The sequence below is a fragment of the Anabrus simplex genome, chromosome 1 (assembly GCF_040414725.1).
Source record: "Anabrus simplex isolate iqAnaSimp1 chromosome 1, ASM4041472v1, whole genome shotgun sequence".
Lineage (NCBI taxonomy): Eukaryota > Metazoa > Arthropoda > Insecta > Orthoptera > Tettigoniidae > Anabrus > Anabrus simplex.
This window is the reverse complement of record NC_090265.1, coordinates 1,330,596,949-1,330,612,204: the sequence shown is the minus strand read 5'-3', so window position 1 is coordinate 1,330,612,204 and position 15,256 is coordinate 1,330,596,949. Positions and strand designations below refer to the sequence as shown.

Here is a 15,256-nt window from a genome sequence, read left to right as displayed (position 1 = left end):
TTATGTTTTTATCATGCGATTAACACACCTCATTTATGTTCCACATTCACTCCCTATCAGTGAAGTAACCTTGGTGCACGGTAACATGCTAGTTCGTTCTCTCTCTCTCTCTCTCTCTCTCTCTCTCCAGTACAGCTGAAACTCCACTCCTCTGTGCGCTGCGTAATGCATCAAGATGCAAGTGTTGTCCAGTAGCTATGTTGTCACATGGATTTTGAATCAAGATTTCAACATCTTCCAGTTCAGAATGGCAGCTAAAGTTTTCTATGTCACTATTTTATGGTCTCCTCTTCCTGTCAGCAAAATAGTATTGTCGGTTTCGATATGACCATATTGATAGTTCCCTTGTGAGTACTTTTATGTCTTTCGTAAGTAATGATATATCGTGGTTTTGAATCATTATGCCTGTGTGTGAAATTTGTCATTGGAGGATGGATATTTTCACTTGAGATCTTCATATTTGCTTAGGAAATATGCAAGAGACTCAATTAGCACATTTTCAATACCTTAGCACTGATTGGAGCTTAATTACCAATTATTCACTTGATTTGAATTACTGTACTATAGAGCATTAAAACTGATGAGACTAAAATAATATTTATTTATTTTGTTTGATAGTCAATCACACTGTTAAGAAAATGCCTCCAGAGGAGACTTCTAATGATATAATTCCTCGTAACAATGAAAAACATATACAATTCACTTTTAAACAGTCCTTTCAGAATGTTACTGCACATGGTTAATAATTATATAAACTGTTGTTTGCATGTTTTTTTATTATTCACACAGTAGGTGTTCTAGTATGTGTTAATTAAGCATTCTTGTATTTTCATAATATTTAACATAATGCTTACTTAATTTTTTATATTTTTTAGGAATCTTATTCCCTGGAGCAAGTGTGTGGAGGTAGCTCTGTGTTCCCAACACAAGACAAAACAGCAAACATACTTATGAATTTGATAATGCCTCTCTGCATCTGTGTTGGTCGTGGCTGCAAGGGTAAATATAAAAATAAATAAAAGATCTGTGTTAATCTGTACAAATAGAGTAACATAACAAGCCCACATTTGCTGAGGTAGTGTGTTATTTCATCAAACAGTGTTTTTAGGTAGGTACTGTAAAAATATCTTTCAGACTGGAGTAAGTTGTTAAAATTTATGAACATCCAGATTGGGTAATGAAACAGTCAAATGACTACACAGAGAAAAGATTGTTTAAAATCTGAATGTAGGAGTTATTGTAGGGCAGTCAATGCTCTACGTAGGGTTATCATATTATTGTAGCTTGGATCGACCATGCTAATTCTGAGCCGAGTGTGGCGTGCTGCTCTGGCCCTGTCCACAAGCAGGAATGTCACTGTTGGGTGCCATCTACGTGTTCACTCAGGAAAGAAGAGCTTATAGTGGATGTGCCGGTCTCCCTCCCGTGTCTCTTTGTAGCCGCTTGCAATGACCATAAACATCGAGATGATTGGGGGTCAAGTGGTTTCTGGGTGCATCCACCTTTCGGACTGTTCTGTGACCACTGGCCCCCTTATTTAAAGCAATCTGGATTAGCTTCAGCGGTTCAGTTGGAGTGGAGAGTTCAGATATGCTCCGTTGGTGTGAGTGTAGTCAGTCTGAGTGAGTGTTGCTGTGGACATTTACAGCCTGAGTTTGAGGAGGCAGTCTGTGGACAGTTCTGTCCGTGGAACTGAGTGTTCGTTCTGTCTGTCATTGTCGAGTTGTCTCTCAGGCCAGCTGCTGTGAGTGAATGTTCTGTTCTGGTGCAGCGTGGAAGAGATCGGCTAGTCAAAGTCAACTGTAAGGAGTGAGCGGACAGGGTACGTCATACTGAATTGTGACAGCGAGAGTAACTGTGGGACTGAGTGAGACTGCAAGTGTTAGTGAGTGTGAATTAGTGTGACTGAATGTTGAGAACTGAGAGAGAGTGTGAATTATGTAACTCTGTGTTTTGTACTGTGTCATGTAAGTTGTGGTCCTGCTACCTCTATGTGTTAGTGTGTAAATAGAAGTTAATCTTCATCTACGTACCTCGCCAACACATAACATTATCTTGGATAATGTTTAGTGCAGAATACCATCACAATGGTTATCAGCATTGTTTCCTCACTAGCCACCTGATCCCAAGATTTTGGGTTCATCCCAGCTTAGTCCCATTGTATTTGAAGGGACTCAGATATGCCAGCCTCATGCTCGATCTATATTTTGCTTCTGCTTCTTCTGCTGTTCTTCTTTTATTAGCTTATTGTTCATCAATAAACTAACTAAAAACAATCATATTTAGATATTAGCTATTTTTCTCATCATGGGATGCCTAACCTAGTTGGTAAATACATGCTTGATTCACCCAGAGGTACATGGGTTCTTTGTCAGGAAGTAGAAAAATTTAGAAACAGATTTCCATTCAGGTTCACTCAGTCTACACCTAGAATGTTAATTGTTCTTTTAGTTCAATTATATTGTATCATGTAATATATTTGCACACACCGTTATTACAGTATGTGGTTCTAAAATAAAAATTAAATAGGTTACCATATGATGCTTGCTGTTTAAAGGGGTCTAACATCTAAGGTCATCGGCCCTAGATTACCGTAGAAGGATTTGGTATTTGTACAACAGTCTCTTATTTATGGACAAGAAAGAACAAAAACTCCTGCCCACATGTATCCCTCTATTGGTATAAGAAGTGTCTTAAAAGTACTGCAAGGAGATAACCATTTCTCTGGGAAATTAGGAGGTACCCATACTAAGTTTTTATCTTAGTCTGGCTTTTCATTGTCATCATCCAAATACCGGTATGTATGCCATTATGTAGTTCATCAGTGTTGTAACAACCATTCATAATGTTAAAATGAACTCTGAAGTATACTCGCTGGGCTGAGCACCTCAGACAGTAGAGCACTGGTCACCTGATCCCAAGCTTTTTGGATTCAATCCCAGCTCAGTCCCACAGTATTTGAAGGAGCTCAAAAACGCCAGCCTCATGTTAGTAGATTTACCAACATGTGAAAGAACTCCTACAGGACAAAATTCTGGCACCTCAGAAGAATTAGTGATACATATAACCACTAACATTATTTATTTATTTATTTATTTGTTTATTTATTTATTTATTTATTTATTTATTTATTTATTTATTTATTTATTTATTTATTTATTTATTTATTTATTTATTTATTTATTTATTTCAACCTCCTATGGTTTATGATTGCACATCTTCCTTGACTGTTGATGGTTTTTGTTTTCACCAATATTCCTTTAATCTCTTGCTCGCTTTTGCTCGTTTCTCATCCAAGAACACCCTTCTAGTTCTCCAGGGTTTCTCTACGAACAGATCTGTCACCTCCGCAGTTTTCCATCTGAACACTGTTCTGTTTGCAATATCTCCCTCCTCAATGCCACGCTTTTTAAGATCCCGGTGAACTCCTTTCAGCTATGGTACTTGGGTCTTTCTTCTTTCCTGGAAGGTGAGGATCTTACTTGCTAGGCGTTCTGGTCCCATTCTTCTCAGCTGTCCATAGAAAGTCAGTCGCCTTTTTCTTATCGAGGTTGAAATATTCTTGCATTTTTCATACAACTCTTGATTTGTTCTCATATGGAAGGTAAACTCGTTTCCTGTTGCTTTCTTGGGTCCCAAAATTTTCCTCAGAAATTTACGTTCTTTCTTTGCTATTTCAGTGATCCTCTTTCTCGCAATTGTCTCTGCTGCATAGAGGCATTACTTTTTCACCATGGTGTTATAGTGTCTGATTTGGCTTGTTAATAATAATAATAATGTTATTTGTTTTACGTCCCACTATCTACTCTTTTTACGGTTTTTGGAGACGCCAAGGTGCCGGAATTTAGTCCTGCAGGAGTTCTTTTACATGCCAGTAAATCTACCAACACGAGGCTGACGTATTTGAGCACCTTCAAATACCACCGGACTGAGCCAGGATCAAACCTGCCAAGTTGGGGTCAGAAGGCCAGCGCCTCAACCGTCTGAGCCACTCAGCCCGGTGATTTGGCTTGTTAGGAGAGGGATTTGGACTTATAAGTTTCCTGGCATACCGGTAGTCTGAATGCGATCTCCATCTTCTTTGCTCTTTCTTCGATTGTCCATGTTGGTTCTTTGGGATCTATGTTCATGTACTTGGTTTTCTCAAAGGATTTTTGCAGTCCTGCCTTTTCTGCTGTTTCTTGCAAAACCTTATCTGTGTAGCAGCAGTCTCTATATTTTCAGCAAAGAACACCGAGTTGTCTGCAAATGCAAGGCATTCAAATTTAAGTCCACCCTTTTTGTGTCCTATCTTGATTATGGAATATTTTGCCTACTCTTTTTTGGCCATTCTCTTATCACCTTCTCCAAGATGCAGTTGAAAAGGACTGGGGAGAGGCCATCTCCTTGCCTCACACCTGTCCTGATTTCAAACGGTTCCGATAGCTCTCCAAGGAATTTTACTCGTGACCGGGTGTTTGTTAATGTTTGTTGTATTATATTAGTTGTTTTGTCATCAATTCCAAATTCTTTCAGCACTTTTATTAATGTGTCCCTTTAGACAGAATCATGTGCCTTTTTGAAATATATAAATGTCATAATTACCTTCTTGTCTGCTGCTAAAGTTTTAGTTTTGATTAAAGTCTTGATGGTAAATATCTGCACCGTACAGGACCATCCTTTCCTGAATCCTGCTTGGTACTCCCCCAACTCTTGATCTATGTGATTCTCTATTCTATTCTTGAGTGCTTTGGACAATATCTTGTATGCAACTGACAGGAGTGATATGCCTCTATAGTTGTTAACATTAGTTTTGTCTTCTTTTTTATGTAATGGGTGAATGATAGCATCCTTCCATTAATCTGGTATATTTTCTGTTTCCCAAATCTTTTGGAAGAGTCTCACTAACTGTTCTAATACTTTGTACCCTGAGTATTTTAGAAGTTCCACCACAATTTAACACGATTGAATCTTTTTTAAAAATTATTTATTTTGCTAGTGGCTTTACGTCTCACCGACACAGATAGGTCATATGGCGACGATGGGATAGGAAAGGCCTAGGAGTTGGAAGGAAGCAGCTGTGACCTTAATTAAGGTACAGCCCCAGCATTTGCCTGGTGTGAAGATGGGAGGCCACGGAAAACCATCTTCAGGGCTGCCGACAGTTAGATTCGAACCCACTATCTCCCGGATGCAAGCTCACAGCTGCGCACCTCTAACCGCATGGCCAACTTGCCCGATTATTGAATCTTTACCGGATGTTTTGTTGTTTTTGAAGTTCTTAATGATTTCTTGTATTTCCTGTAAGTCGAAAAATTTGGATTGGGGTTCTTGGAAGGATCTCTCTTTCTTTGGAATTCAGTTCAGTTCAGTAATACTTTAAAATATTTGGCCAAATGTTCACAAGTTTGTTTGTTATTCTCACGAACCTAGTATGCTGGCGTAGGAGGGGGAGAGGTGATACTCCCACGTGCTGCGTCCCAGGTGGCAGATAGGGGGGTCCTAACTGGCTTGTCAGCGGATTTGAGAGAAATAAAACACCTCTCGCGGACCAAATGCACAACCCCCTGTGGGTGGGTGATGTAGACGGAAGAATACACCCATGGTATCCCCTGCCCGTCGTAAGAAGCGACCAAGGGATGGTCAAATTAGAACAATGAGACTACTTGTAATTAGTACCATCACACAGGTCACTTTTACTTGCGCATAGTACCACTATGTTAGGTACAAAATAGATTTGTGATTAGTAGTGACAGTGTGTGGCTCAGGATGCATTTTACATTACCTGTGATTCGTACCCCTATATGAGCAACACCATGAGATGAGTGTCACCATGGTTCTGCCTTCCCTATGTTTAGCACCCACTATGTGAGGAATACCACGGTATAGTGCGGATCCCTGTGGTTAGTCCACTTATGTGAGGAACGCCATAGGTTTGTGTTGCCTCTATAGGTTTGCGTTGCCTGTAAATAGCGCCACAGTATGCGAAACACCATAGATCTGTGTTATATATGTGAATTTTATTACCTGTGAGTAGCACCATAATGTGTAGAATACCACGAGTCTACACTACTTTTGATTAGTACTCCAACATGACAAATAACATAGTTCTATTTTCCTGGTGATAAGTACCATTATGAAGGGCCAATGACCTGGCTTTGGACCCGTTTCGACTACAAGCCTCATCGATTCAGTATTGTACTTTAGAAGCAGTCCCTTGGTCAGTAATACACTTGGTTAATGCTAGTTTCTGGGAATGTGGGGCATTGCGGGTCGGATCCGCTGATTGTTTTAACTTCATCTATTCATTCTTCGTCCTCACGTTTTTGAATTCTGGTCAGTGGAGGATTAAGGATTTTTAAATTGTCATAACATTTCTTCTCATTTTGTACCATTAGGAGCCAATGACCATGTTAGGCCCCTTTAAACAACAAGCATCATCATCATCATCATCATGTTTGTTGTTCAGAATCAATTTACTGGAATCGTTCTTGAAGGAGATAGTGGGTGAAGTATATTGTGTAAGTTTTGATTTGAAGGTCTTATAGAAGTTTCTTGTGTTGTTGTTGTTCTTGAAGTTTTCTTCAATATCCCATAATTGGTCCTTTTCAAATTTTCGTTTGGCATTTCTGGAAACTTTTTCCGTCAATTTCCTATGAGTTATGAACCTATCAGAACCCTCTTTGATGGAGTTCCACATATTCCATGCCTCAGAACATTTCTTTAGAGCAGCTTCACACTTTCTTCTTTGTCTGGTGGGGCTGAGTTGGAAAGTTTGGATTGGGGTTCTTGAAAGGACATTTCTTTCTTTGGAGTTCAATTCAGTTCATTTCAGTAATACTTTGAAGTATTTGGCCGAATGTTCACAAGTTTGTTTGTTGTTCAGAATCAATTTACCCAAATTGTTCTTGAAGAAGATAGTATTTCCACCATGGATGCTTTTTCCTTTTAGCAAGGAAAATTGCATGTTTTGGAGTTTCTTGGATTTTTTGAGTCATTTCATCCCATTTATATGTGTTCAATAAATTCAGTTCTTTCTGGTAGTTTTCTATTATATCTTGGTTTATTTTCAGTTCTTCAATTCTGTACTTTTGTTTCCTGAAAGTTTTCTTCTTGGTGTTGTTAGGAATTAATTTGATTTCGATCCTTGTCAGATAGTGATCTGAATCAAAGTTTGCTCCTCGTTGTACTCTAACATTCATTGTTTCTCTGGGGTTATTGGTTGCAACAGGGTCAATTTGGAACTCTCCTAGCAGAGGATTGGGTGATCGCCGTGTCTTCATCTGCTTTGGTTTCCTCTTGAACTGTGTGACCATTATTTTCATGTTGAAATATTCTCACATATCTATTAACCCTTCACCGTTTTTGTTAGCCCTATGGTGAGCTGGGTATTTACCTATCACCTTTCTGGAGTTCTGAATATTTCTTCTTCAGGCTGAGACCAGAACTCCTGTACTTTGTGAAGATTATTTTTGTTGTCATCATTAATAGGGGCATGGGCATTGAACACAGTATACAATTTGTTGCCGCTTTTTAGGGTCAGTGTAGCCACTCTTGGAGATGGAGATCTGAAATCCATGATGAATTCTACTATTGAGTGGTGAAAAAAGAAGGCTGTACCAGGTATTCCCATTGTGTTCTTGGTTTTCTTGGATTTCTTAACTTTAATGGCAGGTTTTCCCTTTAGTATCCTGAAGTTATCTACTACTGAGATTTCATTTGATCTGTGCCTTGTTTCCTGGATGGCTAGTAGTTTTATCTGATATTTTTCAAGTACTTTTATTAGTTCCTTCTGTATACTTGTCTTCAGAAGAGTGTTTACATTGAGTGTTTCCAAAGAAGTATTTCTGTTTCATCCTCAGCTTGCGGGATGATGGACCCTCTGATTGATCCAAACCTGATGGGCAGGGCCCCCAGAATCCTGTGTCCTAAGACCAATGTGTTGGCCCCGGATTTTACCAGCTGGGGTATTAATTTCCAATCATTTTGCATCCATCTTGGTAGTTATGTGCGATAGCACTTGTGGGACAGAACAATGCCCTGTCCAGGAGTAAAACCAAGTTGGTAAGACCTGGAGTTGGTTCTTCCGCCCTCCAGAATCTTCCTCTTCCACCCTGGAATCCGTTGACCAGGTGGTGGCTTTGTTGCACTCATATCCCCAAGTGCAGGGCTGCCTCTTCCACCATCTCCACAATAACAAAGTCCACCTTCTCTGCTGCATATGTCGTTGAGGTCTTCACTTGTAATCCTGAGCTGGGACCCTTACCAGATGCTACACAGTGCTCAGTCAGTGTGCTCTGGGACTCATATAGGCAGGGGTGCCACTCCATTATTATTATTATTATTATTATTATTATTATTATTATTATTATTATTATTATTATTATTATTATTATTATTATTATTATTATTATTATTATTATTATTATTATTGTTATTGTTATTATTATTATTATTATTATTATTATTATTATTATTATTATTATTATTATTATTATTATTATTATTATTATTATTATTATTATTATTATTATTATTATTATTATTATTATTATTATTATTATTATTATTATTATTATTATTATTATTATTATTATTATTATTATTATTATTATTATTATTATTATTATTATTATTATTATTATTATTATTATTATTATTATTATTATTATTATTATTATTATTATTATTATTATTATTATTATTATAATATTTTGTTTCGGCCAACTAAGGACCACGCCATTTCAACTGTTTCTCAAGCTTTAATGTTGGTCCAGTATTCCTTCATTCATAGACGGTGTTACTCCTTTCGCTCTTTCGTCCATGTCTTTCTAGTTTTCATCTTTGGCTTTGGTTGGAAACTGATGTTCTTGGAGGTTTTTCTTAAGTGGGTCACGCTCCTGGATATCTTCAAATGAGATCTCAATCTCGTGCAGATCTTTCTGTACCTCACTGAACCATGCCCCCTTTGCCTTTTTCTCTTGGAGGAAAGTGAAAATGCAGTTGGTCAACCATGTTAACTTCATTCAGGCCATGTATCCATAAAAGGTAATCCTCCTTTTCTGCATCGCGTTGGTTATTTTCTCCACATCTCCTTTTTTCTGCTTCTTTTTGTGTTCTTCCATCCATCCTGTAGCCTGTCTTTTAGGTTGATCAGCAAATTTGTGTTTGTTTATGTGTTTTCTGAATTTTTTCTGTCTTGCAAGATTTTTTCATTTATACCAATTTCCTGAAGATCTTTGTTTATTTCTGTAAACCAGTTGTTGCAATTTTTTAGAGATACTGTGAGATTTAGTATTTTCTTTGTTAGCCTATTGTTATCCATCCTGATCAGGTGACCATAGAATTTAAACTTCTTTTTCTAATGGTGTCTGTGATTTTTTTCTGTTACTTGTTAGATTTCCTGTGTTTTACTTTTCATCCAAAACCATTGTCACATTTAGGTTCTAGAATTTTCTCTTGATTTTTATGTTTTTAATTAGTGATCTGCCACCAATTATCAGAGTTTCTGATGCATAAATGCCTTCTGGTTTGACAGCTGTGTTGTAGTGTCATAATTTTGTGTTTTTGGGTATCGATTTTTTTTTGTGTCTGCTCCAGACAATTTTGTATGCTTTTTATAATTTTGTAATTCTTTCTTTGTTTGCTTGCTGATTTAACCCATTTGGTTGCATAATTTTGTCTTAGGTATTTGAATTTATCTACTTGGGAGATTTTCCCATATCTAGTGATTAGAGGACAGTTGTTAAATCCTGATTTTGTTCCTTCCGTATACTTTGTTTCTTCATATGAAATTTTCAGACCTGTTCTTGCCGCTCTTTCATGAAGTTTTTCTATGGACTGGAGTGCTTCTTGTTTGTTGTTGGAGAGTATTGCTAAGACATCTGCAAAGGCAAGGCAATCAAAGTGAATTTTGTTTTTGAGAAGTCTACCAATATTGATCCCTTTAGTTTCATTTTTCCATTCTTGAACCACTTTCTCTAGAACTAGATTGAATGGTAGTGGTGATAATCCATTGCCTTGTCTGAACCCTGTTGTAATTTTGAATGGCTCTGAAATTTCTCCTAAAAATTTAACTTTTGCTGTTTTGCCTGTTAGTGTTTGCTTGACCAGTTCCCTTGTTTTCCTGTCGACTTGAAATTCCTCAAGTATGTGGAATAGAGTCTGTCGGTCTATTGAATCATAAGCTTTTGAAGTCAACAAAGGTAATTATTGTTTGTTTGTTTTATGTATTTGTAAAATAGTTTTTAGGTTTAAGATTTGTTCTGGGCATGATCTTCCTTTTCGAAACCCTGCCTGATATTCTCCAATGAGGTGGTCGGTTTGTTTTTCTAATTTATTCAAGAGGGCTTTACAGAAAATTTTGTAGACGACTGATTGTAAGGAAATCCCTCTGTAATTGTTTATATCTGATTTATCACTTTTCTTGTGGAGTGGGTGAATTAGTTCACATTTCCGGTCTTCTGGAATTCTTTCAGCATTCCAAATGTTCTGTATGATTTCTTGAATTGCATAAGCCATTTTCTCACCACCTGTTTTCAACATTTCAGCAATTATCCCATCTTCTCCTGGTTCTGTATTATCTTTCAGTTCTTGAATTATTTGCTTGATTTCTTCTAGAGTGGGAGATTCTGAGTCTGGATTTGGTGTAGGTTTCTCAAAGGTTAAGTGGTTTTGTGGACTTTTGCAATTTAATAGACTTTTAAAGTAGTCTGCAAGATGTTTGCAGTTTTCTTTGTTATTTTTTTCTGGTGATCTGTCTGGACGTTTGAAGCAAAGACTGGGTGCTTGGTAATTTTGGAGTTATTCTTTAAAATTCTTGTAGTAGTTTCTATAGTTGTTTCTCTGAAAGTCTTGGTCTATTTCCTTCAGATGGGTTTGGTCTTTTTTTTTTCAAATTTCTGCTCTAACAATTTTGGATGTTTCCTTCTGTACTTTAAGGAATACTTGCCATTTGATTTCAGATTTATGAGAGTTCCATATTTGCCATGTTCTAATTCTTAGTTCTTTCTATTGCTTTGTCACATGTGTCATTCCACCATTGTGTTTCCATTTTCTAGGCAGTGTGTCAATTATCTGGGATGCCTTGCATGCTATATTTTTTAGATGTCCGGCCCCTCGGTGTAGGGGGCAATGCATCCGCCTGTCACCGGGTGGTCCCGGGTTTGATTCCCGGCTGGGTCAGGGGTTTTTATTTGTAAATGATTAATATCCCTGGCCTGGGGACTGGGTGTTTGTGTCGTCCTTAACGTTCCTTTCCTCACATTCAACACTCTACACTTCTGCAATTCCAATTACACACAGGTTCATATCATATGGTGCAAGTAGGGACAAAAGATCTCTATAGGTCGACGCCCCAAACAAATAGCTAAAAAAATATATTTTTTTTAGATTATTCCAGTCTGAGGGGACATTTGATGGTAAATTTGCAAGGAAACTATCGGAATTTAATTTGAAAAATTCTGGGTCAATTTTTGGCGTGTTCAATGTTTTCATTTTTGACCTGTTAGGCTGAAACTTCACTTTTACTAAGGACAAATAATGATCTGAATCTATAATTCCTTTTTTGACTTTAACATTCGTGACTTCTTTTTGGTTTTGCCTAGTGATGGCTACATGATCAATTTGAAATTTGCCTAGATATTGATTGGGGGATCTCCAGGTCATTTTATTTCCGAGGAGGGCCAAGAAGTGTGTTGACATTAGTTTTAGCTATCTTGCAGAAGTCTATTAATCTTTCTCCATTTCTGTTTGTTCTGCTATGTGCTGGATATAATCCTACTATGCTCCTAAATTTCTTTTCTTTACCAATTCTTGCATTGAAGTCTCCTAACAGTATTTTGACCTGGTGTTTTGTTATCTTATTTGAAACTTCCTCCAGCAGTTCCAAGAATTCATCTACTTTACGTGGATCTTTACAATTGTGATTATTTGTGCGAGCATGGGCATTGAATAATGTGTACTCTTTGTTTCCCGATTTTATCGAAAGGAGTGAGATTCTTTCAGAAGGAGACGTGAAATTAAATACACAATTGGTATGGATTTTTTTCTTGACTGCAAAGGCTGTGCCGAACTTCAATGGAGTTTTGGGGAAGGATATTGCTGGCTTCCCTTTATACATTCTGTAGTTCCCTGATTCCATCTGATTTTCATCTGCATATCGAGTTTCTTGTATAGCAAGAATTTGAATTACATGTGATAAATATCATTCTTGATCCGTATTGATGATATTTGATTGGAATAATAACAATAAGTTCATTTATTTATTTCACCACCTAATCAATACAATAAGTCATGTCTTAGTTGAATTTACTTTGGCATGTTAACTAAAATGATACATGTTTCACCTTGAATTTAGGCATCATCAGCCATTATCTTAACCTTGAAATAGAATCAGCACCTGATTTACATATACATGGAATAAAACAGATTTTTTTTTTTAAACTTTGGAGAGACTTGAACTAAAATTAAGATATGTTAAAAGACTTGTAATGAAGTTGGTTTTAGTGAGGAAATATACAATTGGTGAAAGTAGTAGTAATATTAACATTAGAAGGCTTCTATTAAAATTAAAATGAACAAAGCAACAGTCTGTTATGACTGAGTGATAGGATTGCTAAAAATTATGTTGGCCGACCAGCGGTTACAACGAAAATGGCGATAAAAATCGTATTTAATAAATAATGTAGAATAAAATAATAATGAAAGATGGTCAAGTGACCAGCAATTATTCGTTTACAAGAGAAAGAGTCGAAAATCAATGGCATATGGTGATGTGGTTCAGTTTGATCAAAAAATACAAAGTTGAAGTTGACGGTTGAAGAACGATGTTTAAATAGGACCTTTTTGGACCATCTCAATTTGATGCAGTGCTACAATGTTGTTAAGAATGTGGGTTGATTGACATTCTAGTCGAAACAGAAGTGTGACAGTTGAATCATTGGACGATGGTGAGGGTAATTTGTCGACCCTCGACAATAACGTTCAGTTAATAACGTAACAAATTACCCTCGACAATAACGTTCAGTTAATAATGTAACCGGCAACAGCAACCACTGAGCTACTCAATCCACCCAGTGGTAACTGCAGGTGGAATAATAATAATAATAATAATAATAATAATAATAATAATAATAATAATAATATTTATTATTATTATTAATGTGTTCACATTGACTAGAAATTGACGAAAGCGTAAATTGGAACTTCTCCAACTGTATGGATGAATCATTAGTTTGATAGTTTAAAAAACGTGTGTGTTGGAACATGTTGTCAGTATCATTCATTAGTCAGGTGCTCATCTGATAAAATGTTTCTTGGAATTTTGTGCCATTCTTGTCAGATTAATGTTTCCGTTGGTACATTGTTCTACCCTTGGGAGGATTTATGAGTATTGTTGGTAATTGTCCAGTCAGATGTTAGCTGGATCCACTTGTTCCGGTTGCTTCCTCTTCCCCTTGACTTGCATGTGTGTAATCCTTCTACATTGGATCACGAAACCACCTTAATCTTGCGTCTTGAACCTTTGACCCAATGTTGGTAGTTTTCAGAGTGGTCATTTCAGAGGCAATGTTTTCTGATGACACCACACATCTATCGAAACATCCTCATCCCTGCTACCTCTACCCTGCTGATATTGTTCTTCCTTAAAGGCTACATTTCAGTGGTGTATTATTATTATTATTATTATTATTATTATTATTATTATTATTATTATTATTATTGTTGTTGTTGTTGTTGTTGTTTTGTTGTTGTTTTTCTACCACTTTTCCCACATATTTTGACCTGTGGGTGCAAACTGCATTGCACATGTGGATTTGGGCCTGTTTCACAGCCAGATGCCCTTCCAAATGCCAACCCAGTATGGAGGGATGTAATTGCTATTGTGTGTTTCTGTGGTGGTTGGTAGTGTGGTGTTATTTGAGTATGAAGAGGAGAGTGTTGTACAGACACAAACACCCAGTCCCCAAGCCAGAAGAATTAATCAGAAGTGATTAAAATCCCTGGCCCGCCTGGGAATCGAATCCGAGACCCTCTGAACCAAAGGGCAGTATGCTGACCATTCAGCCAAGGAGTCTGACTACTACTACTACTACTACTACTACTACTACTACTCTAACTCAGACCACTATATTGCCTTCAATGTTTATCAAACTTTTGTTTTAAAATCTGTACAAAATCAATACTAGGGACACTTTCATGGAATAACTGTATGTTTATGTCAGTTCTCTTTGATATGCTAGTTGTATAAAAGTTAATTGCTTCCAACCTATGCTCAAAGTAGTAGGATCTAATCCCTATACAGTTGATTGACATTTAGGAGTGCTTAAATTAATGACTCATGTCAGAAGATTTACTGACATATTAACAAACTCCCATTTAGAGCAAATTACCATCAAGCAATTTGGTCGTACAGTGGGGGGTGCACAGCTGTGAGCTTGCATTCGGGAGATATCAGCAGCACTGAAGATAGTTTCTCATCATTTCCCATTTTCACACCAGGCAAATGCTGGGGCTGTACCTTAAATGAGGCCATGACCACTTCCTTCCCCTTCCTAGCCCTTATCCTATCCCACCACCTCTGCCATAAGACCTATCTCTGTCAGTGCAACATAAAGCCATTTGTAAAGAAAAAGTAAAATTCTGTGATTCTGACATCCAGTTTTAGCTGATGTTTTCTTCTTCTAGGGAGTATAATTTAGGACTTCAGAGCGAAGTACCGATGCATAGGAGTGCGGAGGAGCACTGAGAGCAAGCGCAGTGCCCGCAATGATGAGCGGACATAATCATCTCAAAGAAGCAGCATGTTTACACCTATAGAAACTAAACAAAACTGAATTTGCCAGCCATATATATGCTCATCTGACTGACTGACCGACCGACCGACCGCCGAGCCAAAACTACTGGACATAAAGAAGTGAAATTTTGGGGATACATTTATATTAGGGTGTAGGTGCTCACTAAGGGAGGATTTTTTAATATTGCTTCATTAATTGGGTGAAAAGGGCAGTGAATTTTTAAAATGAGGATATCTATATCTCAAAAACTTAAAAGTTTTCTGACGTAAAAATCAGTATTTGGAATCTCCTTTAAAAATTAAAAAAAGCATATTTTTTTGTTTTTGCAAAATCCCATTGGGGGGGGGGGGTGAAAAAAGGGAGAAAGGGGGTTGAATACCTTTTATGAGGATACTTATATCTCAAAAACTAAAGATGTTACAGACATGAAAATTGGTATTTGGAATCTCCTTTGACAATAACGAAACACGTATTGTTGT

General features: G+C 37.2%; 1 protein-coding gene across 1 annotated transcript in view; it reads left to right on the top strand.

Annotated features, from left to right (window-relative positions):
* unc80 (unc80, NALCN channel complex subunit) overlaps positions 1–15,256 on the top strand; it is a 1,117,323-nt gene that overhangs the window by 958,893 nt on the left and 143,174 nt on the right. The window contains exon 56 of the mRNA XM_067137759.2: positions 876–999. Within this exon, the coding sequence (XP_066993860.2) occupies positions 876–999 (124 nt within the window). The remainder of the gene's footprint in view (positions 1–875; positions 1,000–15,256) is intronic.